Raw genomic sequence first — 24,402 nt, 5'->3', positions numbered from 1 at the left:
CCATCTACAGCAGTGTTTCTCAACCTTTTTTTTGCAGGCTTAAGTTCTGCAAATTGCAGTGGCTGGAGACTAGGCACCTGCGCATTGATCTGATTGAGGTGTATAAGGCCTTGAATGGGTTGAGCATGCTGAATTCTGATGGGATCCTTCCACTTGTTCAGATTATGAATCTAAGGGGGCATAAATTCAAATTAAGAAAGGACAGATGTAGAATAGATGTGCAGAAATTTGTCTTTAGCCAGCGGGTGGAAGTTGATAGGTTGAATGAATTTAAGGAGGAACTGGACAGGCATTTGGAGGGAATGGTGTGATTTTTTTTTTTGGCTGATGCTGCATAAGCTCATACACTTGCTTTCTTGCATCACATTCCACTACTACTACTACTACATTTCCACATTGCACAGAGTACAACACTTCTGGCAACAGAAACGGAGTTTTTTCTTGTGATGACAAGATTATAGACTACAGAAAATGTTTAGAATCACATCACATCTGAGTTCTGGCATTTGTGCCTGCAATAATTGAAGGTAATACCACATCCAAACTGGACAAATATGATTTGGTCTGCTGCTACTGAACTAAACTTAGGTGGATCGAAAAACTGGTAGATTAACAGTAGCTGCTGGCAGAGGTAAAAGTGATTCTTGCACTGCTTCTACTGGAATGAGCAACAGCCTGGAAAACAAGTTGCTGGAGATTTCAGCGACTGCTGGGAGTCACTGTGGAACAAGTAAATACATGGGCTGTGTTAGGGTAGAAAGAATAAGAACAGGTTCATGTATACTTGCGTGTACACCAATGCTAGGAGTTGGTGTACTAAATAAATTTGATGAATTTGAGGTGCTGGTCAAAATCTCAAAGGCAGATATTGTTAGGATATCAGAGACGTGGTGTCTCACAGGTATAAGGAATACAGAATTGGAATTTGTGGAGTACAATGTGTACAGGAAGGATAGACATGATAGGAAGGAAGTAGGGGTTATGCTGTTAGTTAAGAAACACATAAAATCTAAGGAAGTGCATCCATTTGACATGGGTGGACAGTGCAATGTTGAGTCAGTTTGGTGTGACATAACCACTGGGAAAGCAAAATTCAGAATAGGAGCGTGATATAGGTCTAATGACTCTGATGAGTATAAGAAACAACTTTACAGAGAAATAGAGACGGCCAGTAAATAAGATTGTTTTATGATGGGGGATTTTCACTTTCCAGATATTGACAAGAACTTGTGGATTGGTCACTTGCACACTAACAAGGCTTTTGAGAATTTATTGGATGATTGATTTCTACAGCAGCATGTTCGAGAGGCAACCAGAGGGAGTAATACTCTTGATCTGATTATCAGTAGATTCTTCATACATTAAGAATCTGCATATAAAGGAACCACTAGGTGGCAGTGATCACAGTGTGCTGATGTGGGATTTACTCAAAGATGTAACTACCATCAGGGGTAAAGGAAAGGATTTTTGCTTTCTTAAAGGTGACTACAGAGGTCTGAGACAGTATTTAAAGTCTATACAGTGGGACCAACTGCAGATGTTACCAACAGCAAATTCTAAATGGGAAGCATTCAAAGAATTAACAAGACTTTGCAGACCAGTTAGTTTAACTTCTGTTCTGGGGAACGTCAGGGAGTGGTAATCAATGGACACTGCTCTTCATGGACTAATGTTATTAGTGGAGTCCCTTAGGGTTTGGTGTTGGGCCCACTGTTGTTTTGTATATTTATCAATAATATTGATGAAGGTATATCAGGCTAAATGTTGAAGTTTGTAGATAATACAAAGGTTGACAGGGTTGATAATAACCGTAATGACGATAAGCTAATGCAACAGGATTTAGAAAAGTTGAGCAGATAGGCTGAGAGGTGGCGACTGAAGTTTAACATTGACAAATGTAAAGTACTTTATATGGATAGCAGTAACCCCAGAGTAATGTATCAACTGTGTGATACTACACTCAGGGCGGTAGAAAATGAAAAAGATCTGGGAGTGACTGTGCATTCAAATATGAAATTTTCTGAGCAGTGCAGGCAGTCTGCAAGAGCAAGTCATGGGGTATTGTCAGTGATATACAGGAATTTTTCTAACATGGATGTGATTATCCCCTTGTATAAGGCAATGATCAGGCCACACGTTAAGTACTGCGTACAGGTCTGCAGGCCTCATTTTAGAAGGGCAACAAGATTCATGAGGGGAAAGAAAGGCTTAGGTTCTGCAAATTGCAGCAGCTGGAGACTAGGCACCTGCGAGGTGATCTGATTGAGGTGTATGGTTTGAGCAAGCTCAGTGCTGATGGGATTCTTCCTCTTGCCCAGATTTGTTGCCAGAGGGGACATAAAATTCAAATTGAGCAAAGGCAGTTGAATACATTTGCATAAATTTGCCTTTATCCTGCAGGTGGTTGATTATTGGAGCAAACTTTAATCTGTCATCGAAGTTGACAGTTTAAATAACTTCAAGGCAGAACTAGATGGGTGAAATTGGAAATTTTTTTTTTTTTTTTTTGGCAGATGCTATATAAGCTTGCTTTTTTTCATCATATGCCTCTACTAATGCTAATTTTAAAGGCCACTTCAGAAATTTCTGCCAATTCAAGATCCTCTCCATAGATAAGTATGATAGACATACATTCAAAAAAATTCATTTCCTTCAGATCTTTACAGAACAGGGAATTCAACAGGAGCAGAGGTTTTTGAATCTTGTTTAATCTTGTAAAATCTTGTTTTTGAAGTGGATAGCCACTTCAAAAACAAGATTATACACTCCAAAATTTGAGCTTGGTTCCTCCCCAACTTTCCCCACTTCACCTTGAAACACCATTGGGCCTTCCTAGTCAGGATTACATTAGCTCATTGGGTAATAATTTTCCGTTCCACATCAAATTATTCTAGCTCTTGCTAGTATACATAGACATATATTAAGATAATAGTCCTCATAACCTTACTCTGTCTCTTCTTCCAGCCTCTATGGATCATCCATTATTGGTGAGATAGAGAGACAGTTAACGCATGCAGCTTCAGAAAGACAGATTGTCCCTCCCTTTCAATGGATGAAAGAACATGTACAGAGAGCAACCAAAATAGTAATGTTCCTCTCAGTCTCCATCTGTAACTAGCAAAAAAGATTAGTTCCCTCTTCATCACAATTTATGGTATATATTAGTAATGGCAAATGATGCACAAGCAATCTTATATAGCATCAGCCAAAGAGGGGGGTGGGGGGAATCATCCATCTCATCTGCCCATTCTCTCTAATAATTATTTATGTTTAATTATCCTTAAATTTATTCAAACTATCTACCTCACAACACCCAGATAACGGTTTGTTCCAGCTGGTGTTATTGAGATGAGTAGTTTGTATTAGCATCATATATAAATATGACATGTTGATAGTGGTACTTTTCTTTGTATGTTAGTGCTTCATGTACCCACTGAGGAAGAGGAACTTGAAAGATTTGATTGTATTTCATTCTTGTAGTAAATTTAATGTTAGTATAGTTATTTTGACTTGTGAGTAAAATTGTTCAAAGCACAATATAGCATAAAGTGTTTTTCTGGGCTGTTCTTAAAATATAATTCATATTTCAGTATTGAAAACTACTTTAAAGGAAAACTGAAAACTATTTTAAACTACCTTATTGAAAACTAGGGTTTTATTAAATAATATTTAATAGGTAATATTTAAAAAAAGTTTAATAGTGAGTGATTTGGATAGTTTATCCGTATATACTTACACGAATATGCATTTTTTAAATTTATTATTTAATTTTTTTTTGTAGTTATTAGCTAAAGGAGTGAAGGGTGCCATTGATTTAATTCAACGAGCTTTGCCCGATTTTGATTTCCCAGTAAGTGATGAAGGCACAGTAAGGAGAAGTGAAATAAAACAAGAAGTAGATATCATCTATGAAGAAACAAAGGTGATAACATGTTTTAATTGAAAGAATTTCTTATATTCCAATTGTAGATATTACAAAAGTATAAGGTCCATAAATGTGATCATACACCATCATTATATTATGATATACAGTGTGTTCAGTAATTTTTACACTTTAAGAGGTCTTATTCTTTAATTGAAAATATGCAAAATAGTTCATTCATATCAGCATGATTATACATCTGTAGTTAATGAGATAATAGCCACTCCAGATTTTGTGTGTGTGACTGTTAAGCATAATCAGTCAATTGAGTTTTATAGATAGCATTAATTACACCATATATGTGCTTAAAGAAACTATCATTATGTACTTTGTATTGACACAACAAAATTACAATGTGAAATTATTGGTTTCAATTTGAAATTGCTGTTCATTTTATGAGTTGGATAATTAGTTGATATATTATGCTTTTTTCCTTAGAGCAGTGGTACTCTTTGTTATAGAAGGTGGTGGTCTTATGATAACCGCTGCTGATGAAATTCTGTAGTCTTTTGTTCTAAAAAAGAAGTATTGCTGTATTCTACCTAACCAAGTAGAATAGAAAATCTTTTATCAGTTTTCTTGTTGGGACAAATCTTACATAAAGTTATGTTTATATTATGTTTATATATGTATATTTATACATGTATATATGTTATGTTTATACATGTATATATGTTATGTTTATACATGTATATATGTTATGTTTATACATGTATATATGTTATGTTTATACATGTATATATGTTATGTTTATACATGTATATATGTTATGTTTATATATGTATATATGTTATGTTATGTTTATACCTGTATATATGTTATGTTTATATATGTTATGTTATGTTTATATATGTATATATGTTATGTTATGTTTATATATGTATATATGTTATGTTATGTTTATATATGTATATTTTTATTATTTTTTGTTTTTATTGTTTTTATTGTTTTAGAAAGGAAGAATATGGTAGAAGAAAGAGTAGGCTTGTGTTAAAGGGTGGCAATTAGCAGTCCTTGTAATTCAGAAAACGGAAGAAAATATGTTTATTTCTGGTGTTGGGGAGCTCTGCTGGTAAAGAGTAATAGGGGCGACATTAAAGGGAAGGAAAATAAGTGCTTTGAGAGTAAACCTTGTTGTACATAGTACGTACGTACCTTTGATTTTCAAAGGATTTGTTTCTCACCCTGGTAAGCAGCAATATCCTGTTCAATAAGTTAAACAATCAAGTCTTCAAGCAATATTTAAAAAAATATTGTATAAATAAAAATATATTCCAGATGGAATCTACCTTGAGAAAGAGTTGCCTTAATGATTTTGTGAAAACATTATTTGCAAAATTTGTTAAGATATTAGAGAAAACTACATTTGGATGTCCGCTGACAAAATGACAGATGCTTTTGGCCACTATATTTGCACATTTTTTATGTGGAAAATTAGATGCAGAACCATTGCGTTTGTATTTACTTGCTTGTAAGGCCCTCGAAAAAGGGAATTACAGACAACCCCCATATAACACGGTACTTCTACAACCGTACTTCTGCAGTTTCACTCTAACACAGTTGATAAATTGCGGCATTCCACGCATGACACAGTACTTCTATAACACGGTTAGAGAATTTCGGCAGACCTCGCACAATACGGTATTTTTGAGCTTTTGTGAGGTGAAAACCCTGCTATTATTACATTGGATGTAATTTTTCAACATTTCCATTCTTTTTTGTAAATCCTTGCTGTTGATTCGAGTCATTATGCAAAAAAAAATCATTGGGAAATCCCCGTGTTAGGTTCTGTGCTATTGAACTTCTAGAAAAATCTAGATTTCCAAGTTTTATTACTATTGTATAATGTGCCAGGCCATCCAAAAGATCAATGTCATCCAAACTTTGAAGTAATGTTCCTACCACTTAATGCAACTTCTTTAATTCAGCCATTAGATCATGTCATTATATCTACCTTTAAAACTCATTACATCAGAAAATCGTTACAGTGGATTTTGGAAAAAGTTGGTTACAAATCTATTGAAGTGATGGAAGCATGGAAACGTTTTTCACTTGTGGACTGTATCGGCTTAATCATAGCTTTATCTCTCAAAAAAGTAAAACCATCAACATTAAATGCATGTTGGAAAAATGTATGGCTAGAGTTAGTTCATTCAGTAAATATGGTTAAAATCGGCAGAAAATGGAATCGTGTGATAAAAAAAAAAGCTAAACTATTATATTAGGCCACCCGAATATTTAAATTCATCTGCCGTGCATTGTGTATTATGTTTGTAAATTGTGTGTGTGTGTTCTGTGGTCTGTTTGCCTGTTTTGCTGGACAAAAAACCCGAATTTCTGGGGAGAAAACCATGCTATTTACATCTGAGACTGACTAACTCAGCCATGGAGTGAAAAAAGCTCGTTAAAGTTCCTCGTGTCATTGACAGAATTCGAACCCGGGCCTTTTCCACCCCGGGTGGGGAGGATGGTGATACCACTGTGCTATCCATACAGACACAGAATTGTGTGATAGTAGAACTCGCTAAGTGGGTGTGAGGGGAAGGTTTTGATGATATGACTACTGAAACTTGGGTAGCACAGTTGGTAGAATCACCATTCTCCCCCCCCCCCCCAAAAGGGTTGGAGAAGAAGATTTTGAACAAAATCTTCTGATTTTGATTTTGAAGAAGATTTTGAATCCCATTGATGACAGGAGGAATTTTTATGGGTATTTTTCATAACGTGGCTGAGTTAGTTGGTCTCAGGCGAGGGTAGAATGGCTTTTTTTGATCTACCAAAAAAAAAATATATATATGATTACTGAAGACGTTCAAGAATTACTGGTAGAAAAAGAAGCTGGCCAAGCGGATTTGGTGGAAATGGCATCAGAGGTAAACCAAATCAATTCAGAGGATGATAGTGCAGATGAAAATTCTGAACTTCCAAACTTTACACTAAAAAGTATATGGGAAGGAAGGCATAAAGTTAGCCAAGCAATTAGAATCTTATTTTATGATTGTAGATTCTTCGACTGAAAGGAGCCTAAAGTTCAAAAGGGAGCTACAAAAATGCTTAGTTCCATACGATGAAATTTACAAAGATCTGTCAAGCAAAAGCAAACAAACCCAGAATACTGATTTTTTAAAGAGAGCAGAAGATGCACGAAATCAAGAATGGTGAATTTTTGTTAGTTTTGCTAACATTTTGTTAATGGAGTGGTATATTTGTGTTAGCTTTTGGAATGCAACTCCCCTTTTTTTACTGGTTCTTAGTCCCATATAACACTGTTTTGGACTATACAAGATTTTATAGGAACCCAACTACCATGTTATACGAGGGTTACCTGTACTCTACAATAGCAAGGTTTTGTAGTGGATCTTTTCAGTTGTTATGGCTAGAATTAACCCATAGCAAAAGATTGAATTTTTGTTAGTGACATTGCTTCGTATATGGTAAAAGCCACCTCCACGTTACAAGTTTTATATCCAGATCTGATCCATGTTATTTGCTCAACCCATGGCTTACGAATTGGTAGAGGCAATTCTGGAGAATTTTGGCAATTAATAAACTTATTTCTATTATAAAAAAATATTTTGTTAAAAGTGCCTTCGAGAATAGCAACTAACTTACTCTTCTCCCATCTGATCCTGTTCTCACAAGATGGGGAACGTGGTTACAAGCAGCAGCATTTTATGCTAAAAATTTTGATTGTTTAAAAGAATTTGTTGATTCCTTTGATAAATTCAGCAGCTATTGGTAAGGCTAAGGCAATGTCTTCTGATTCTTTGGCTAGAATCTTTAGTAGCATTGGTAGTGCTAAAGCTGTTCAAAAGAAGAACATTACATATCGTAATTGGCTTGTTTCCAATTCTTCAATTTCATTTTCTGCCTACACCAAAGCTCGCAACAATTGTAAAGCAGTTATTAATCAGCCCAAACTAGATTTTGAACAGGCTAAAAGTAGAAAACTTGCTTCTTGCACTAATGGTAGCTGAGCGTTCCAGTCTCTTGCTGAAGCTATTCACTGCAGCTTTAGCATTAGTAGAGGCATATGATGCAACAAAGCATGCTAATGCAGCATCAGCAAAAAAAAATAAAAATAAATAAAAAAACACTCCCATTTCACCCCTCCATTCATTCAAAATACTTGTCCAGCTGAGCCTTAAATTTATTTACGCTATCAACTTCCACAACTAGGGATGGAAGTCTGTTCCACCAACCAACTACCTGCTGGCTAAAGGCAAATTTCCGCACATATATCCTACATCTGTCTTTCCTCAATTTCAATTTATGCCCTCTCAGGTGATTATTCTGAGCAAGACGAAGAATACCATCAGCATTGAGCATACTCAAACCATTCAACACTTTATACACCTCTATAAGATCACCTAGCCAGTGCCCAGTCTCCAGACACTAATTTGCACAACTTAAGCATTTCTTCGTAAGGGCAACCCTTTGTTCTATTCACTAATCTTGTTGCCCTTCTCTATACTTGTTCCAGCAGCTCTACATTCTTGAAATGAAGCCTCCAGACCTGTATACAGTACTCAAGGTGTGGCCTAACCATTGCCTTAAATAAGGGAATAATCACCTCCTTATCCCTGCTAGAAAAATTCCTGTATATCATTGACAAAACACCATGAGCTACTCTTGCAGCCCATCTGCACTGCTCAGAAAAATTTTATATCTGCCTGCACAAATACCCCCAGGTCCTTTACATTCTCTACCACTATCAGTGTAGTACCACAGAGTTGATACATTGCTCTGGGGTTATTGTTTTCCATATGTAGCTTTACATTTGTCAATGTTAAACTTCATTTGCCACCTCTCAACCCATCTACTCAATCTTTCCAGATCCTGTTGCAGCAGCAGCATACTGTCAGTAGTGTCTTAACAACCCTGCCAACCTTTCTTTGGTCTGAAAACTTGCACATTGAGCTTGATATACCATCATCAATATCATTTATAAATACAGAAAACAAAAATGGACCCAACACTGAACCCTGAGGGACTCCACTAATAACATTAGTGTACGATGAGCAGTGTCCATTGATTAACATTCTCTGTCTTCTCCCCCTCAACCATCCCTTTATCCATAGCAGCAATTTGCCTCCAATGCTACTGCTCCAATTTGTGCAGTAGTCTTCCATGTGCAACAGTATCAAAAGCCTTTCTCAGATCCAAATATATAATATCAAAGTTATTCCCTGTTCTTGTGACTGCATCATAGTATCCAATCAAATTGGTCAGGAAAGACTTTCCCTTAACAAAACCATGCTGTGTCTGAGCTATAAATGAAGTCTTGTCTAGACGATCCTGCAGTGCCTCCATTAATTTTCCTGGAACGGAAGTTGAACTCACAGGTCTATAATTACTTGTGTCAGCCTTTGATCCTCCTTTGTGAATTGGAGTCACATTTGCACATCTCCAGTCTATGGGTACCTCCCCTGATTCCAAAGAAGCTCTCGTAATTATGGCTAAGGGTTTGCTTACTTCCTTTGCTGCTTCCTTTAATATAAGTGGATAGATCCCATTCACCCCAGGTGACTTTTTTATGTTTATCCTCAACAATTTCTCCTCCACTTTCCTCTCAGTTATTACAAAATCATCTAGCTCACTGCCAGAGTTTACTTCACCTCTGGCATTCGCCTTCCTGAATAACTCCTCATGTGTGAATGTAGATGCAAAATACTCGTTTAGTTTTTTAGCCAACTGAGCAGGATCATCAACAGTTGAACCATCAATATCCAGTGGACCAATCTGATTCATCGCTTTCCTTCTAGAGTTTACATAGATAAAGAACTCTTTTCTGTTTTTCTTTGCTTCCTTTGCTAAGGATTTCTCATAATCTGCCTTTGTCTGCCTAATCTCCTTTGTGACTTGGTTACAGACCAGCGTATATCTATCATAGGCTTCCATGTCACTCATTAATTTATATGTATCCCATGCATTTTCTTCTCTGCCATGTGTCTCATTAGTTCATCTGACATCCATTTAGGCTTAAACCTTGAACAATATTTCTTAGTTGGTATGTACAGCCTAGTAACTTCCAAGATTAATTCTTTGAATGCTTCCCATTTTGAATTTGCTGTTGGTAACATCATCAGTTTGTAGTAGTAGTAGTAGTAGTAGTAGTAGTGGCACATGATGCAAGAAAGCAAGTGTAGGAGCTTATGCAGCATCAGCCAAAAAAAAAAAAAAAATCATCACACCATTCCCTCCAAATGCCTGTCCAGTTCCTCCTTAAATTTATTTAACCTATCAACTTCCACAACGACAGATGGAAGTTTGTTCCAGCAATTAACCACCCGCTGGCTAAAGGCAAATTTCCGCACATCTATTCTACATCTGTCCTTTCTTAATTTGAACTTATGTCCCCGTAGGTTCGTAATCTGAACAAGTGGAAGGATCCCATCAGAATTCAGCGTGCTCAACCCATTCAAGGCCTTATAGACCTCAATCAGATCACCGCGCAGGTGCCTAGTCTCCAGCCACTGCAGTTTGCAGAACTTAAGCCTCTCTTGGTAAGAGAATCCCTTCATTCCCCTCACCAATCGTGTTGCTCTTCTCTGTACACGCTCAAGCAAATCTACATCCTTCCTAAAATGAGGCCTCCAGACCTGTACGCAGTACTCAAGGCGTGGCCTGACCATTGCCTTATACAGAGGGACAATCACCTCCTTTTCCCTGCTAGCAAAATTCCTATATATCATTGACAAAACCCCATGACCTGCCCTAGCAGCCTGTCTGCATTGCTCAGAAAACTTCATATCTGACTGCACAATTACTCCCAGGTCTTTTTCATTTTCTACCACCTTAAGTGTAGTACCACACAGTTGGTACGTTTCTCTGGGGTTACTTCTACCCATATGCAGTACTTTGCATTTGTCAAGGTTGAACTTCAGTTGCCACTTCTTAGCCCATCTGCCCAAATTATCTAGATCCTGTTGCAGTAGCACACTGCCATTACTGTCATTAACAACCCTGCCAACCTTTGTGTCATCTGCAAACTTCGACATTAAGCCTGATATACCTTCATCAATATCATTGATAAATACACAAAACAACAGTGGACCCAACGCCGAACCCTGTGGGACTCCACTAATAACATTAGTCCATGAAGAGCAGCACCCATTGATTACCACCCTCTGTCTTCTCCCACTTAACCATCCTTTTATCCATTGTAGCAACTTACCCTTAATACCATTCTGCTCCAATTTGTACAGTAGTCTTCCATGCGCAACAGTGTCAAAAGCTTTCCTGAAATCCAAGTATATGATATCAAAATTATTTTTCGCATCCAGTTCCTTTGTGACCACATCATAATAACCAATCCCACTGTATAGAATTTAAATACTGTCTCAGACAAACGTAGTCGCCTTTATGAAAGCAAAAACCCTTCCCTTGACTCCTGATGGTAGTTACCTCTTTGAATTAATCCCACTTCAGCACACTGTGATCACTGCCACCTAATGATTCCTTTTTCTGCAGATTCTTAATGTATGAAGAATCACTACTGATAATCAGATCAATAGTATTAGTCCCTCTAGTTGTCTCCCAAACATGCTGATGTAGAAAACAATCATCCAATAAATCCACAAAAGCCATGCTGGTGTGTGAGTGACCAACCCACAAATTCCAGTTAATATCTGGGAAATTAAAATCCCCCATTATAATACTCTCTGATTTTCTGGCCCACTCTATTTCCCTGTGCAGTTTATTATTATACTCATCAGAGTCATTAGGCCTATAGCACACTCCTACTCTCAATTTTGATCTCCTAATGCTTATGTCACACAAAACTCACTCGACACTGCACTGTCCAGCGATGTTGACTGGCTTCACTTCCTTGGATTTTATGTGTTTCTTAACTAATAGCATAACCTCTCCTCCCTTCCTATCCTGTCTGTCCTTTCTGTATGCATTACTCCCCAAATTCCAGTTCCGCATTTCTTTTATCTGGGTGACACCACGTCTCTGAAATCCCAATAATATCCACCTTTGATGTTTTCAGCAATACCTCAAATTCATCAAATTAATTTACCAATCTCTTAGCATTGGTGTACACACAAATATACATGCACCTGTTCCTATTCTTAGCTACCCTAAGACAACCCATGTGTTTTCTTGTACCGCAATGACTCCTGGCGGTCTTTGAAATATCCTGCATCTTGCTTTCCAGGCGGTTGCTCATTCCAGTAGAAGCAGTGCAAGAATCACTTTCACCTCTGCCAGTGGCTACTGTTAATCTATTAGTCCTTGTATCCCCCTTCAAGCTAGCAGTTTTCCGGTTCACCTAACACTGCCTCGATAGCATCAGCAAATATTCTTGCACCCTTTCAATTTAAGTGTATCTCATCTCTGTAGAAGCATTCTCTCCTGTTAACAAGTATAGACCAGGCTGAAAAACATTCTACCCCTTGAGCCTTGCACAATATTTTCAGGGCGAATTTATCGACAAGGCTCTCATCATATAGTCCCTCCTATCGTGTCTGGGCAGAATTGCAGACACTATTGAATTCAACCTTAATTCACTGCTTTTTTTTTTTTGGAACAATGACCTGTACTTGTTAAGTAATTCCGCCGGTCTCCTACTCTTAATATCATTAGTGCCAACGTGTACAACAATATCACCTTTTGTGCCCTTAAAAGATGATATTCGCTCTACAAACTTTTGACCATCTGTGCTCCCACCTCTGCCAACACCCGATGGTTCTGTTGTCAGTTCAGCCAAGGATAAAGCTGACCTGCTAGCATCCCATTTTTCTTTCAACTCATGTATTAATGATCTTGTTAAAACTCCTCCAACCATTCCCAACACGCTCCATTCAATGCCCCCTGTGGTCTTCCATCAAAAGGATGTCAGAAGGATTTTGACGAATCTTCATGCTAAGAAAGCCCCAGGTCCCAATGGTATTTCTCAACTTGTTCTCAAAACCTGTTCTCCTGAACTTACTCCTGTTCTTTGCCACCTTTTTTCACTTTCTTGTTCTAAGGGTGTTTTTCCTTCTGATTGGAAATTTGCTCATATCCAGCCAGTTCCTAAAAAGGGTGAAAAATCCCTCCCATCCACTTATCGTCCCATTGCAATTACTTCTACTCTTTCTAAAGTAATGGAGAAATCAATTAACCACTAATTCTTTAACTACCTATAAACCTTCTGTCTGATCAATGGTGGCCAGTATGGATTCCATCAGTGTCGATCCACTGGTGATATTGTGTCTTATGTTACCCATTTATAGACAAATTCAATGGAAAAGTTCGGTGAAACATAAGCAGTTGCTCTTATCTCAAAGTCTTTCGATCATGTTTGGCATAAACGTCTTCTAAACAAGCTTCCATCTTATGATTTGCCAACTGATTTTTGGAATTAGTTATCCAGTTTTCTCTCTGATTGCTCACTGAGGGTGATGGTAGATGGCTCTCTGTCTTCTAACTTCCCCACTAATGCTGGTGTCTCCTAAGGTTCAGTTCTTTCTCCTGTTCTTTTCCTCTTGTATATTAATGACCTTCTTCCATTGACTGAAAATCCTATCCATAGTTTTGCCGATGATAGCACATTGCATTCCACTTTCCATTTTGAGAAACCTTGCCCTGCTCAATCAGCTTCAAATTCTTGAATATCCGCTACCAATTCCTTAAATGCCGATCTCCAGATAATTCTGCAGTGGGACAAAGACAACTTAGTTGATTTCAACCCTTCTAAAACTCAGTCTTGTCTTATATCTCGCAAAAAGGATTCTTCTGCTCCTATGCTTATCTTTGGTGACACTCTGATTTCCAGGAAAAATTATATATCTCTTGTGGGGATTACGCTGATTTCTAATCTCTCTTGGCACAAGCACATAAAAAATATTTCTTCCTCTGCATCTAAAAAACATGGTTTTCTCTTTCACTCTTGGCGTTACTTTCCTTCCAAACAGCGATTCACTCTGTACAAATTGCAAATCCGCCCTAGCATGGAATACTGTTCCTACATCTGGGTGGTGCCCCCAAAACCTCTCTAATGCTTCTAAATTCCATTCAGAAGAGGGCAGTTAGGCTAATTAATGACTCCTCTCTAACAGAGTCTCTCCACTCGCTGTCTCATAGACGTTCTGTTTCTGCTGCATGCCTTTTCTACAGATACTTCCATGGGCACTGTTCCTCTGAATTGGCTTCTATAATTCCCGCTTTCTCTTTCAAAACAGTCCGAACACGTGCCGCCACCAGCCAACATCCATTTACTATCCAACTTCAAGCTCACAGAACCAACTTTTCTCATCATCCTCGTTTATTCATTCAACTGCCATTTTCTGGAATAACCTTCCTTCATGCATATTTCCTGAAAATTACAGTCTACAGAAGTTCAAGTCTAATGTCACAAATATCTTCTTTCGTCTTCTCAATCTCCAACCTAAGCACGGTACTAAGTACTATAGGTTCTAATACCTCTTGTGTTTGGGGTTTTCATAAAAAAAAAAAAAAGAAAAAAAGAAATAAAACATTTATTGTTCATCCAGACCCATTTCAGCTGGTTACCTAGTTGTATAGCCAAACTTGAAATGTTTGGACTTTTTTTGAGCAGTGCAATTGGAGAAATGGAATTTTCAACTGTGCCTGGATGCATAGAAGAAGAAATAAGAAGAAAATATAATGTTTTAGAAAAGAACTCAGGATTTCACACTTTAAGGAAAATAGATGAATTCATAAATGGGAAAGGAAATGAACTTCCATTTCAAGTAGAGGCTTCAAAGGCTCACATTTTTAAATGCAGCTCAGTTACTTCTGTAGAAGTAGAAAGGTCATTCTCTGCATATAAAATGATCTTGGATGATAAACGCCACAAGTTTACAGTGGATCACTTTGAAAAGTATATTATTGAATATTGTAACAAAAGTTATTCTGTGTATGAGTTTAAAAGGGAAAACCTTTAAAAAAAGATGTTAAAACTTTTCATAAACAGTGTTATTACTCTAACATGTTGAATACAAGAAATTGTGGTTCATTTAATTGTAATTAACAATTAATAAATGTGAAAATTTTAGTGCATATATATTAGGATTTTGGTGCATATTTTAGTGCACTTTGTATGCATATTTGACCTGTTTTTAAGTGCATGTAATCTGATGTCTACTTATTGTTCAACTTAGCTTAATTTGTTAATAAACATATAGGTCTATGACACCCACTGTTTTAAAACCATTTATCTTCCAAAAAATTCTCCAAAAATTCACAATATAACTAAGTGCTTTGAAGACATTGTGAAGGAGAGAGTAAGTACTGCTCCTTTTTAAGCTATAAAGGAGCAGCACTTCTCTCTTTCACAGTATATTCAAATCACTCACAGTTATATTGTGATTGGAGAATTTTTGTTATACTTCTGTAAGTTTATTACGCATACCTTTTGACCTGCTCCTACATATAATTCAGTAATTTCTCAACTTTATGTAGTGTTGCATCACCCCGCTCCCTGCCCAAACAAGATTTTGATTGCATTCTCCTACTTCACATTGAAACCATGCAAACATTACACTAAATAATTGATAATTATTCAATGTGAAGTTGTTACTGTTGTTCCTAGAATTTTTGGCATATTGACTACTTTGGTCATAATGTAACAGTTCATATGGTCACAAATAGTAACAATATTTTCAATACTTTATTCATTTTTATATTTAAAAATTATTTGAAATTTTTAAAACCATAATTTATTATGATTGTGATAGTTTTATTTTTGATGAGCTAAAGTAAAACAGTAACAGCAATTAGAGTTTCATTCACCGTAAGTAGAGAGTCAGTGAGAATGAGAGTGAATCTAAATACCTGTCTGTAAGCTTCTAATTTGTTACACCATTGAGACTCAATTTTTCTGTCGAAGGACCATATTGGGATTATGCTAAAATCTGTGGGCCATATAAAACATTGTAAAAGTCATAAGTATTTTTTATGAAATTCACTCAATGCCTGTCTCAAAGGACTGATTATCAGGTTAATTGAAATTTACATTATACATAATCTGAAATGTATCCAAAAAATGAAAGGATGCATCCCTTTTGTTAAGCATGTTAGATACTTATGTTATTACATGTGTTTTGTTACCCCCATGAAATAGATATAGAGTTCTGTATAATAGCAAGATTAAAAAAAAAAAAAAAATGGATCACTTGTTAATACATCTCGAAATTGGAGATTATTTGTGTCACAAATTGAATGGTGGTTTGTTTTTTTAAAGAAAGTTTCTGGCCTTATTCCATGCACATACACATCGTGTAATAGCAGAATAGCTACCAATACACAAGACTAGGAGTACACATTCATGATCTTTGAAATGTGAGTGTGTGTGTTCTCTTTAAAGGTAAAGAATGGAGGTTACTTTGAGAGAGAAGAGAGGGGGGGGAAACTAGTTGAAGGAATTTTAGCAGAAACTAGTTGAAAGGCCTAATTTTTTTATATTGTGATTAGTATTAGTAGCAAATTATGCAAGAAAGCAAACTTATACAGCATCGGCCAAAAAAAAAAAAAATCCCATTTCACTCATCCATCCCCTCCAATAGTTTGTCTAGTTCTTCCATGAATTTATTCTAACCATCCACTTCCACAACAATGGATATGAGCTTGTCCCAGCAATAAACCACTGTTGGCTGAAGGCAAACTTCTGCACATATATTCTACACCCATTCTTCCTCAATTTGAATTTATGCCCACTTTGCATAGCATGAGCAAGAGGAAGAATCCCATCAGTGTTGAGTATGCTAAAGCCTTAAACACCTCAGAAAGATCACTTGCAGGTACCTAGTCTCCACACACTGCAGTTTAAAGAACTGAAACCTTTCTTATTAAGAGTAACCCATTTTCCCCCTCACCAATCTCATTGTCCTTCTCTGTACCTGTTCCAGCAGCTCTACATCATTCCTAAAATGAAGCCTTCAGACTAGTATGCAGTACTCAAGATGTGGCCTGACCATTGCCTTATACAATGGGATAATCGCCTCCATATCCCTGCTAGCAAAATTCCTGTATATCATTGACAAAAACCCCATGAGCTGTCCTGGCAGCCTGTCTGCACTGCTCAGAGAACTTCATATCAGACTGTACAATTACCCTACAGGTCCTTTTCATTTTTCACTACTCTGAGTATAGTACCACACAGTTGATATGTTATTCTAGGATTCTTGTTTCCCGTATGCATTTGTCAATGTTGAACTTCAGTTGCCATTTCTCAGCCCATCTGCCTAATTTTTTTAGGTCCTGTTGTAGCATCATACCTTCATTACTGTCATTAACTAACCTTCTAACCTTTGTATCATTTGCAAACTTAGACATTAAGCCTGATATACCTTCATAAATATCATTAATAAATACAGAAAACAAAAATGGGCCCAGCACTGAACCTTGTTGAACTCCACTAACAACTCTCAGTTATCAGTTCACAATGAGCAGTGTACATTGATAACCACTCTGTCTCTTCTCTCACTCAACTATCCACAGCAGTGCCGACCGGGCTAGCCAGGTGGGTAAAGTGCCTGCCTGGCAACCCAAAGGTCGCGGGTTCGAATCCCGCCTCGGGCTTGGATCAAAGTACTGCAAAAACCTTGGGAGGTGCATTATGGCCACAGAAGCTGATGCGCCAACAACTACCAAAAAAAAAAAAAAAAAAAAAAATCCACAGCAGTAACTCTCCCTTAATGCCACACTGCTCTAATTTGTTCAGTAGTCTCTTATGTGCAATAGCATCAAAAGCTTTCCTGAAATCTAAGTATATAATATCAAAATGAAATATTTGCATCCAGTTCCTTTGTCACTACATCATAGTATCCAATAAGATTGGTCAGACAAGATTTGCCCTTAACAAACCCATGCTGTGACTGAAGTATAACTGTACTCCTGTCTAGGTTGCCCTTCATTACTTCTTTAACCAGTGACTCCATTATTTTTCCTTGAACATAAGTTAGGGTAACAGGTCTGTAATTACTCATGTCACACTTTGATCCCCCTTTATGATTTGGGGATAAGTTTGCACATCTCCAATCTACAAGGACCTCCTCTGAATCTAAAGATGTTCTCATAATTATGGCTAACAGTTTTGTTAGCTTCTCTGCTGCCTCCCTTAATATGATTGGATAGATCCCACTACTCCATGTGCCTTTTTTATGTTTAACTTCAACAATTTCTCTTCCACCTTCCTCTCAGTTATCATGAAATCATTCACCTTGCTGTTAGAGCTTGATTAACTTCTGGCATCCCTTTCCCTGAAGAATTCCTCATGTGTTGAATGTAAATGCAAAATGCTTATTCTGCCTGTCAGCAACATGAGCAGGTCCATCAACAGTTAAGAAGAGAATTAAAATGGTGTAATTTTGAATCTAGTGTTTAATTACAGAATCGCAATGTTGTTGATTCTGTAATTAAACACTGGATTTAACTGGTCATTCTGTCTGTTAATTTTCTACGTTATGTTTCTTAAAGTAACATTCAAGTGACCACAATGTTTTAAAGAACAGTAATACTTAGAATGCATAATGCTAATTAGTTGAAGGCAAGCTGCCTGAACATTGCATGAAAATTTCTCAAGTTAGGATGACATAACATAAAACAGAATACAATTAAAAACCAATTATGAAGTATACGTACAGGAGGTAAGATCAATTTTTCTTCTTCAAGCAAAGTGTAACTCATAGGAAAGAAGACAGAAAAAAATTAGTAACTGATTTAATGTAAATAAAAACAGATCAGAGCAGTTTATTAATAAAGTTGTTAGGAAGGTGAGGATGACAACTTTGGGAACTCTAATTTGTTGAACTTATATAATTATTTTTTCTCAAGAAGATTAAGTGTTTAGCTATTTATTTTAAAAACTTCTGGTTTTTTTTTTTTTTTTTCAATTCTAGTTAGACACTGATATGTTAACCAAAACCTTGACCCCCCACCATTCTCTTGTAAACAATAATTCATATATGTGTTATTTCTAATTTTTGGAAGCTGAGTAACATTTTGTTGTGTAGCATGTTCCAATTTCTATTTTAATATTTTAGCAGTTCTACTGCATCTTTTAAATCAGGGAATTTGCTGTTTACTCTCGTGATGTCTTTTTAGGTTGTTTCTTTGACACACTTACTGTTTCTTTACTTTTTTTTTTTTTTTTTGCAAGTTAATGGCAACCTTTTACTTAGCAATCTATGAAGAAATATTTATTTTCTCACCCCTGCAGCCCTGCAGCATTAACTCATTAAGTATACCAAATTAAAAGTTAACTTTTTTTTTTTTTTCCCATGGATACATTTTCATACTGGAAGTTTTAGGGTTATTTTATTCAAATAACTTTGAATAAAAATTTAACTGTGGCATTTAAACTTAATGAGACAATGCTATAGGATTGCAGGGGTGAGATATTTCAGTGCAGAAACTGAAATCAAATTTGTACACTTTTTGATGTTCAATTTTTGATCATGAGGAGATCATTCACCTGTTCAGGAGATGCTATACAATTTAAAAGATAGCAACTTAGACAGAACTATAGGTAGCGATATTTGTTTCTAAGTTGAGGATAAACCCAAGCCTTAGCACTAAGCAGCTGGCATGGTCTTCAGTGGGAACAGAATAATCCCCATGATTGAAAATTGAAAAATGATTAAAGCATATGAATTTATTTAATTTCAACTTCTGTGTCAAAATATCCACCCGAAATCCTGTAGTATCATATTGCATAGCACAACTACCGCCGACCAGGCTAGCCGGGTGGGTAAAGTGCCTGCCTGGCAACCCAAAGGTCGCGGGTTCGATTCCCGCCTCGGGCTTGGATCAAAGTACTGCAAAAACCTTGGGAGGTGCATTATGGCCACAGAAGCCTATGTGCCAACAACTAAAGGTTCGACAGGCAAAGGCAGTTTATGAGAAATCACTAGCAAACAGAGCAAAGAGGGGGGATAAAGAATTCTTCACATATATAAATGCCAAGAAGAGCAGGACAAACCAGATCGGACCTTTATGTAAGGGAAAGGGGATAGTAATAAATACACCAGCTGCCGTTGCAGATGAACTCAACAGTTATTTTGCATCGATATTTACAAATGAAAAGCCTTTTGTGGCAAAGGGAAATTGTGGGAGCGAAGTTAAAAAATATGTAATTAATGATATTGAAATTTCGCAAGATTATTTAATGAAAAAACTTTCGAGCCTACAGACCAGTAAGGCTCCTGGAGTTGATGGAATATACCCTATAATCTTAAGAGAGGCGGCAAGCGAGTGCATTGAACCATTGAGGCTAATTATGCGAGCATCATTAGACTCTGGGGAGATTCCCTTGGATTGGAAAAGTGCAAATGTATCTCCCATACATAAGGGTGGCTCTAAAAGTGAAGTTGGAAATTATCGACCTGTCAGTCTGACTTCAGTAGTAGGGAAAATCATGGAGGCAATGATCAAGGGTGGAATTCAGGATCATTTGGATCGAATTGAAATTCTCAAGGATACTCAGCATGGTTTCGTAAAGGGAAAATCATGTTTAACAAATCTGGTTCGCTATTTCGAAAGGGTCGCTCACGAGCTGGATTTAGGGAATAATTTCGACATTGTTTATTTAGATTTCAGCAAAGCTTTTGACTCAGTCCCACATGAGCGGTTGCTTTATAAGCTGGAACAGGTTGGAATCACTGGGAAAATCCTTAGATGGATAGAAGGATGGCTTCAGGGCAGGAGGCAGAGGGTTGTGATAAATGGCTATTCCTCAGATTGGGTTGATGTAAGAAGTGGGGTTCCCCAAGGATCAGTATTAGGACCACTGTTGTTTTTAATTTTCATAAACGACATTGATGAAGGGATAGAGGGCGTGATGTCTAAATTTGCAGATGATGTTAAAATTGGGAGAGTAGTTAATGATCACTGTCAAGCTGAGCTTCTTCAGAGAGACCTAGATAGACTTCAGGAATGGTCAGAAAAATGGCAGCTGTGCTTTAATCCAACAAAGTGTAAGGTATTACACCTGGGAAACAGTAATCCCAAAAAAACTTATTCACTTGGTGGAGTTCATCTAAAGCCAGTACTGGAGGAAAGGGACTTGGGTGTTACGATACGGTCAGACATGAAATTCTCTGATCATTGTAAACAGGTTGCAAGGAAGGCCCATGGTGTCCTATCAATGATCTATCGAACTTTTGCAAGTAGAGATAGGGACATGATAATCCCATTATATAAGGCTTATGTTAGACCACACTTGGAATACTGTGTTCAAGTATGGAGACCGCACCTGAAGAAAGACATCGAGCTTCTTGAAAGGGTGCAAAGAAGGGTAACTCGCCTGGTGAGATCGGCAAAAGGGCGTCCTTATGAAGAAAGACTTCAAATATGTGGGTTGCAGAGTTTGGAAACTAGACACCTTAGAGGAGATTTGATTGAGGTGTTTAAGGCTCTGAGAGGCATCAGTAAAATGAATGAGGACAAAATTTTCAAGATTATAAATGATGCTAGAACTAGGGGACATAAATTCAAGTTACGGGGGGAAATGTTTAGATTGGATTGCAGGAAGTTCTATTTTAGCCAGCGAGTTATAAATTACTGGAATAAGTTGCCTTCATGGGTGGTAGAGGCCGAGAGTTTGGGGAAATTCAAAGGTCATCTGGATAGTACTTTCAGGTAAGGGAAGCACATAGGATGATAGGTTTAATTTCCTTTTTATTTATTTTTATTTTATTAATTATTATTATTTAGTTATTTATTTTTATTTTTTTGTTTTTATCATTGTTTTGTTCGGATTTATTTTTTTTTATTTATTTTTTATTTTTTTTTTTGGCTGGTGCAGCATAAGCCATAGGCTTTCTTGCACCATGCGGCCGTTACTAATACTAAATACTAAAATACTAACTACCAAAAAAAAAAAGCGCAACTACCATTCAGTTCTCTGGTTTAAAGTTACACAACAGTTGTTATGTGTATAAATATAAGTTTTACTTCCATACGCTTCTTTGCCTCTTCACTTCACTTCACTTCACTTCACTTCAGGAGGGCGCTGACTCTCTTTAAAAATTACAGCTGTGAATTGCAGGTTCCGAAAAAGTGATGTGTTTGCCATTTTATTTACCTAATTGTTGTTTTATATTGTACTTTATAAATAGCCTTATAGTTCTAGTTACGCTGATTATTTTTAATTTAGATTTTAATAAGAGTTTTTGTAGATTACTACTTAATATACATAAAACTGTTGTTTCGTTCGAATATTGCAGCCGTTATTTTTGTATAGAGAGTGGTAGGGAATTCAAATTTTTAATTGTGGTAACTAGGTAGCTCTAACATAAAATTAGATAGTGTAGTATTGACAATTAATTAATTAAATTTATTGATCTTATTAATTTAAAATATTATACCCAGACTAGAGCAGCAAAGCAACAGGCACAAAGTGGCAGGAGTGCTGTGACTCGAGAGAGAACTGAGGGAGGCGATTCTCCAACGCATCACAGCCTAAAAAAATGTGCAACTTGTGAAATGTTTGCCGAACTCTGGAACAGAACATGATCTAGCCAAGGAGGATGTCTTTGTGTGTGTGTGTGTGTGTGTGTGTGCCAGGTGCAGAGAGTGTCTAGAAATTAGGTGTCAACTCAGCATTCTAATGGGATTGTTTGAGAGCTTGAAGTGTAGGGTAGATGTCCTCGAATAAATTAATGAGGGGCCCATCAAGCTCTCAGCTGCCGAACTCAATGCAAGAGCTCACTGTTGTGCATCGGGCAACACAGCGGCAATCTCCAAGGCAGAATGCACAGGTCCCAAAGGAACTAGTTATTGTTGGTGACTCGATTGTCAGGGAGATGGGTAATATATTGTGAAAAAAGAATAGATGGAATAGGACCAGGGTATGTCTGCCAGGGGCAAAAGCAGTGGTGAGCTGCGACTATTTTAACAATGGGCTCGCAGTTTTTCCGACTTTCTACTGAATAAATTTGATCAGTCACAGAAGTGACGTCATCCGCGGCTTGCACTAGAGGCACTTCCCACACTCGCACTACTAGTACTGTGATTATAGGGTGTGGTGCATTTTTCGTGACCGGTATGATATCTCGAGTTAGGGAAAATTTAGGGGGCACAGTTGTGGCTTATTACCCCTTTAATCATGCGTATAAGTAAATGTGTAAAATGTTCCTAGGTCTATCTGAAAAAAAAAAAAAAAAAAACTTAAAAACCTGGTCGTCATGATTCGCCTTATGATGATAACTGGATACGGCGGTGTCTGAAGTTCTAACTTTTTAGAATTTTTGAATAGTATGACGTCACAATCATGCTTCCTGAAGTTACTACTGCAGTAAGTATGATTTTAACAATACAAATATTTGTCAATTTCTTTTTTCGTCTCGCATTTTCGTTACATTCAATTGTTAGGTGCCCCTAACAGTTGTGTAAGTTGCTTCAACTACAAGATTGGTACATCAATCGGTGCTATTTTACAGAGATATTTAGATAAGTTGCACTCGCAAGTATACATCTCTTACTTTGGTTATCATAAATCCATTGTATCTTGTTTCATATTGTTTCATAATAATTTCCAGAAATTATTATGAAAATAATTTCTGGAAATTATTTTCATAATTTCCAGAAATTATGAAAATTTGCAAATGTTCAATAAAATATTTACAATACAAAAGCTCTTTTATTTCATAATCGATATACAAATCAAAATACCTAGAAGAAATGCAAAGGTTCATCACATAAAACCATCTACCATGCGTGCTCTGCACACGTGCCACTTTTTTTACTCTTCTATTTTTTTTTTTAACAACTAGGGAAATGTAATGGATACATTTTTTTCAAGATAAAATTTTAATATTGGGAATGAAAAATAACATGAAATATTTCCCATATCACAAATAACATAAAAACTATCACAAAGTATTCCACAATATAAAAACGAATATTACATAAAAAACAACTTTCTAGAAAAAGTACACAAAAAAATCAGATTACATGAAAAAAAAATTTCCCAAATATTCAAGAAAATTTTATTCTAAAAATTGCCAATTTATTTCTTCATTAATATTTGTTGTCGATTTTCTCTTTGCTCAATAGCTGAGCGATGATTACAAAGGAATGATTTGATGTAACGATCCGGATCAAATTGAAGCAATTTTCCATTTAGATGTATGATCATCATAATCTGCAATGTGTTTAATTGTCAACATTATTCATTCATTCATTCACTAAATAGTATTCATTACACTGAAAGCTTGCTCAGCTTCAGCACTGCTAATGGCAATGGTTTCAAAGATATTTCTGGCTTTCTTAATTGAAAAGGGAATTTCACTCGATTTTAAAGATAAAAACAGTCTTTGACAAAATCTCTTAAATCATTAATTTTTATTTCATATTTTATCAGAAAACTTAAATTTCTTATTTGGTTTTCGCTGTCTTGCCACAGAGACGAAAGTTTTTTCAAATTCACGATTTCGGGTAGCAAATGTTTAAAATTTTTTTCAATGGTATCATTATTTTCTTTATTTAATTTAAAATCACCCTGTTCCATTAATAAGCTATCCTTT

General features: G+C 36.6%; 1 protein-coding gene across 6 annotated transcripts in view; it reads left to right on the top strand.

Annotated features, from left to right (window-relative positions):
- Positions 1-24,402, top strand: part of LOC150077241 (sorting nexin-19-like) — a 266,545-nt gene that overhangs the window by 105,098 nt on the left and 137,045 nt on the right. For 5 of the 6 annotated variants that reach the window (XM_090386300.1, XM_090386298.1, XM_090386295.1 and 2 more), the window contains exon 5: positions 3,782-3,922. The exons of the other annotated variant lie outside the window; for it this stretch is intronic. In XM_090386300.1, coding sequence (XP_090242426.1) covers positions 3,782-3,922 — 141 coding nt within the window. The remainder of the gene's footprint in view (positions 1-3,781; positions 3,923-24,402) is intronic. 6 annotated transcript variants of the gene reach the window in all.

This window comes from Mastigoproctus giganteus, chromosome 12 (genome assembly GCF_048544385.1).
Source record: "Mastigoproctus giganteus isolate SK-2022 chromosome 12, ASM4854438v1, whole genome shotgun sequence".
NCBI lineage: Eukaryota > Metazoa > Arthropoda > Arachnida > Uropygi > Thelyphonidae > Mastigoproctus > Mastigoproctus giganteus.
The sequence above is the reverse complement of the archived record's forward strand: the minus strand, read 5'-3'. Positions and strand labels throughout refer to the sequence as shown.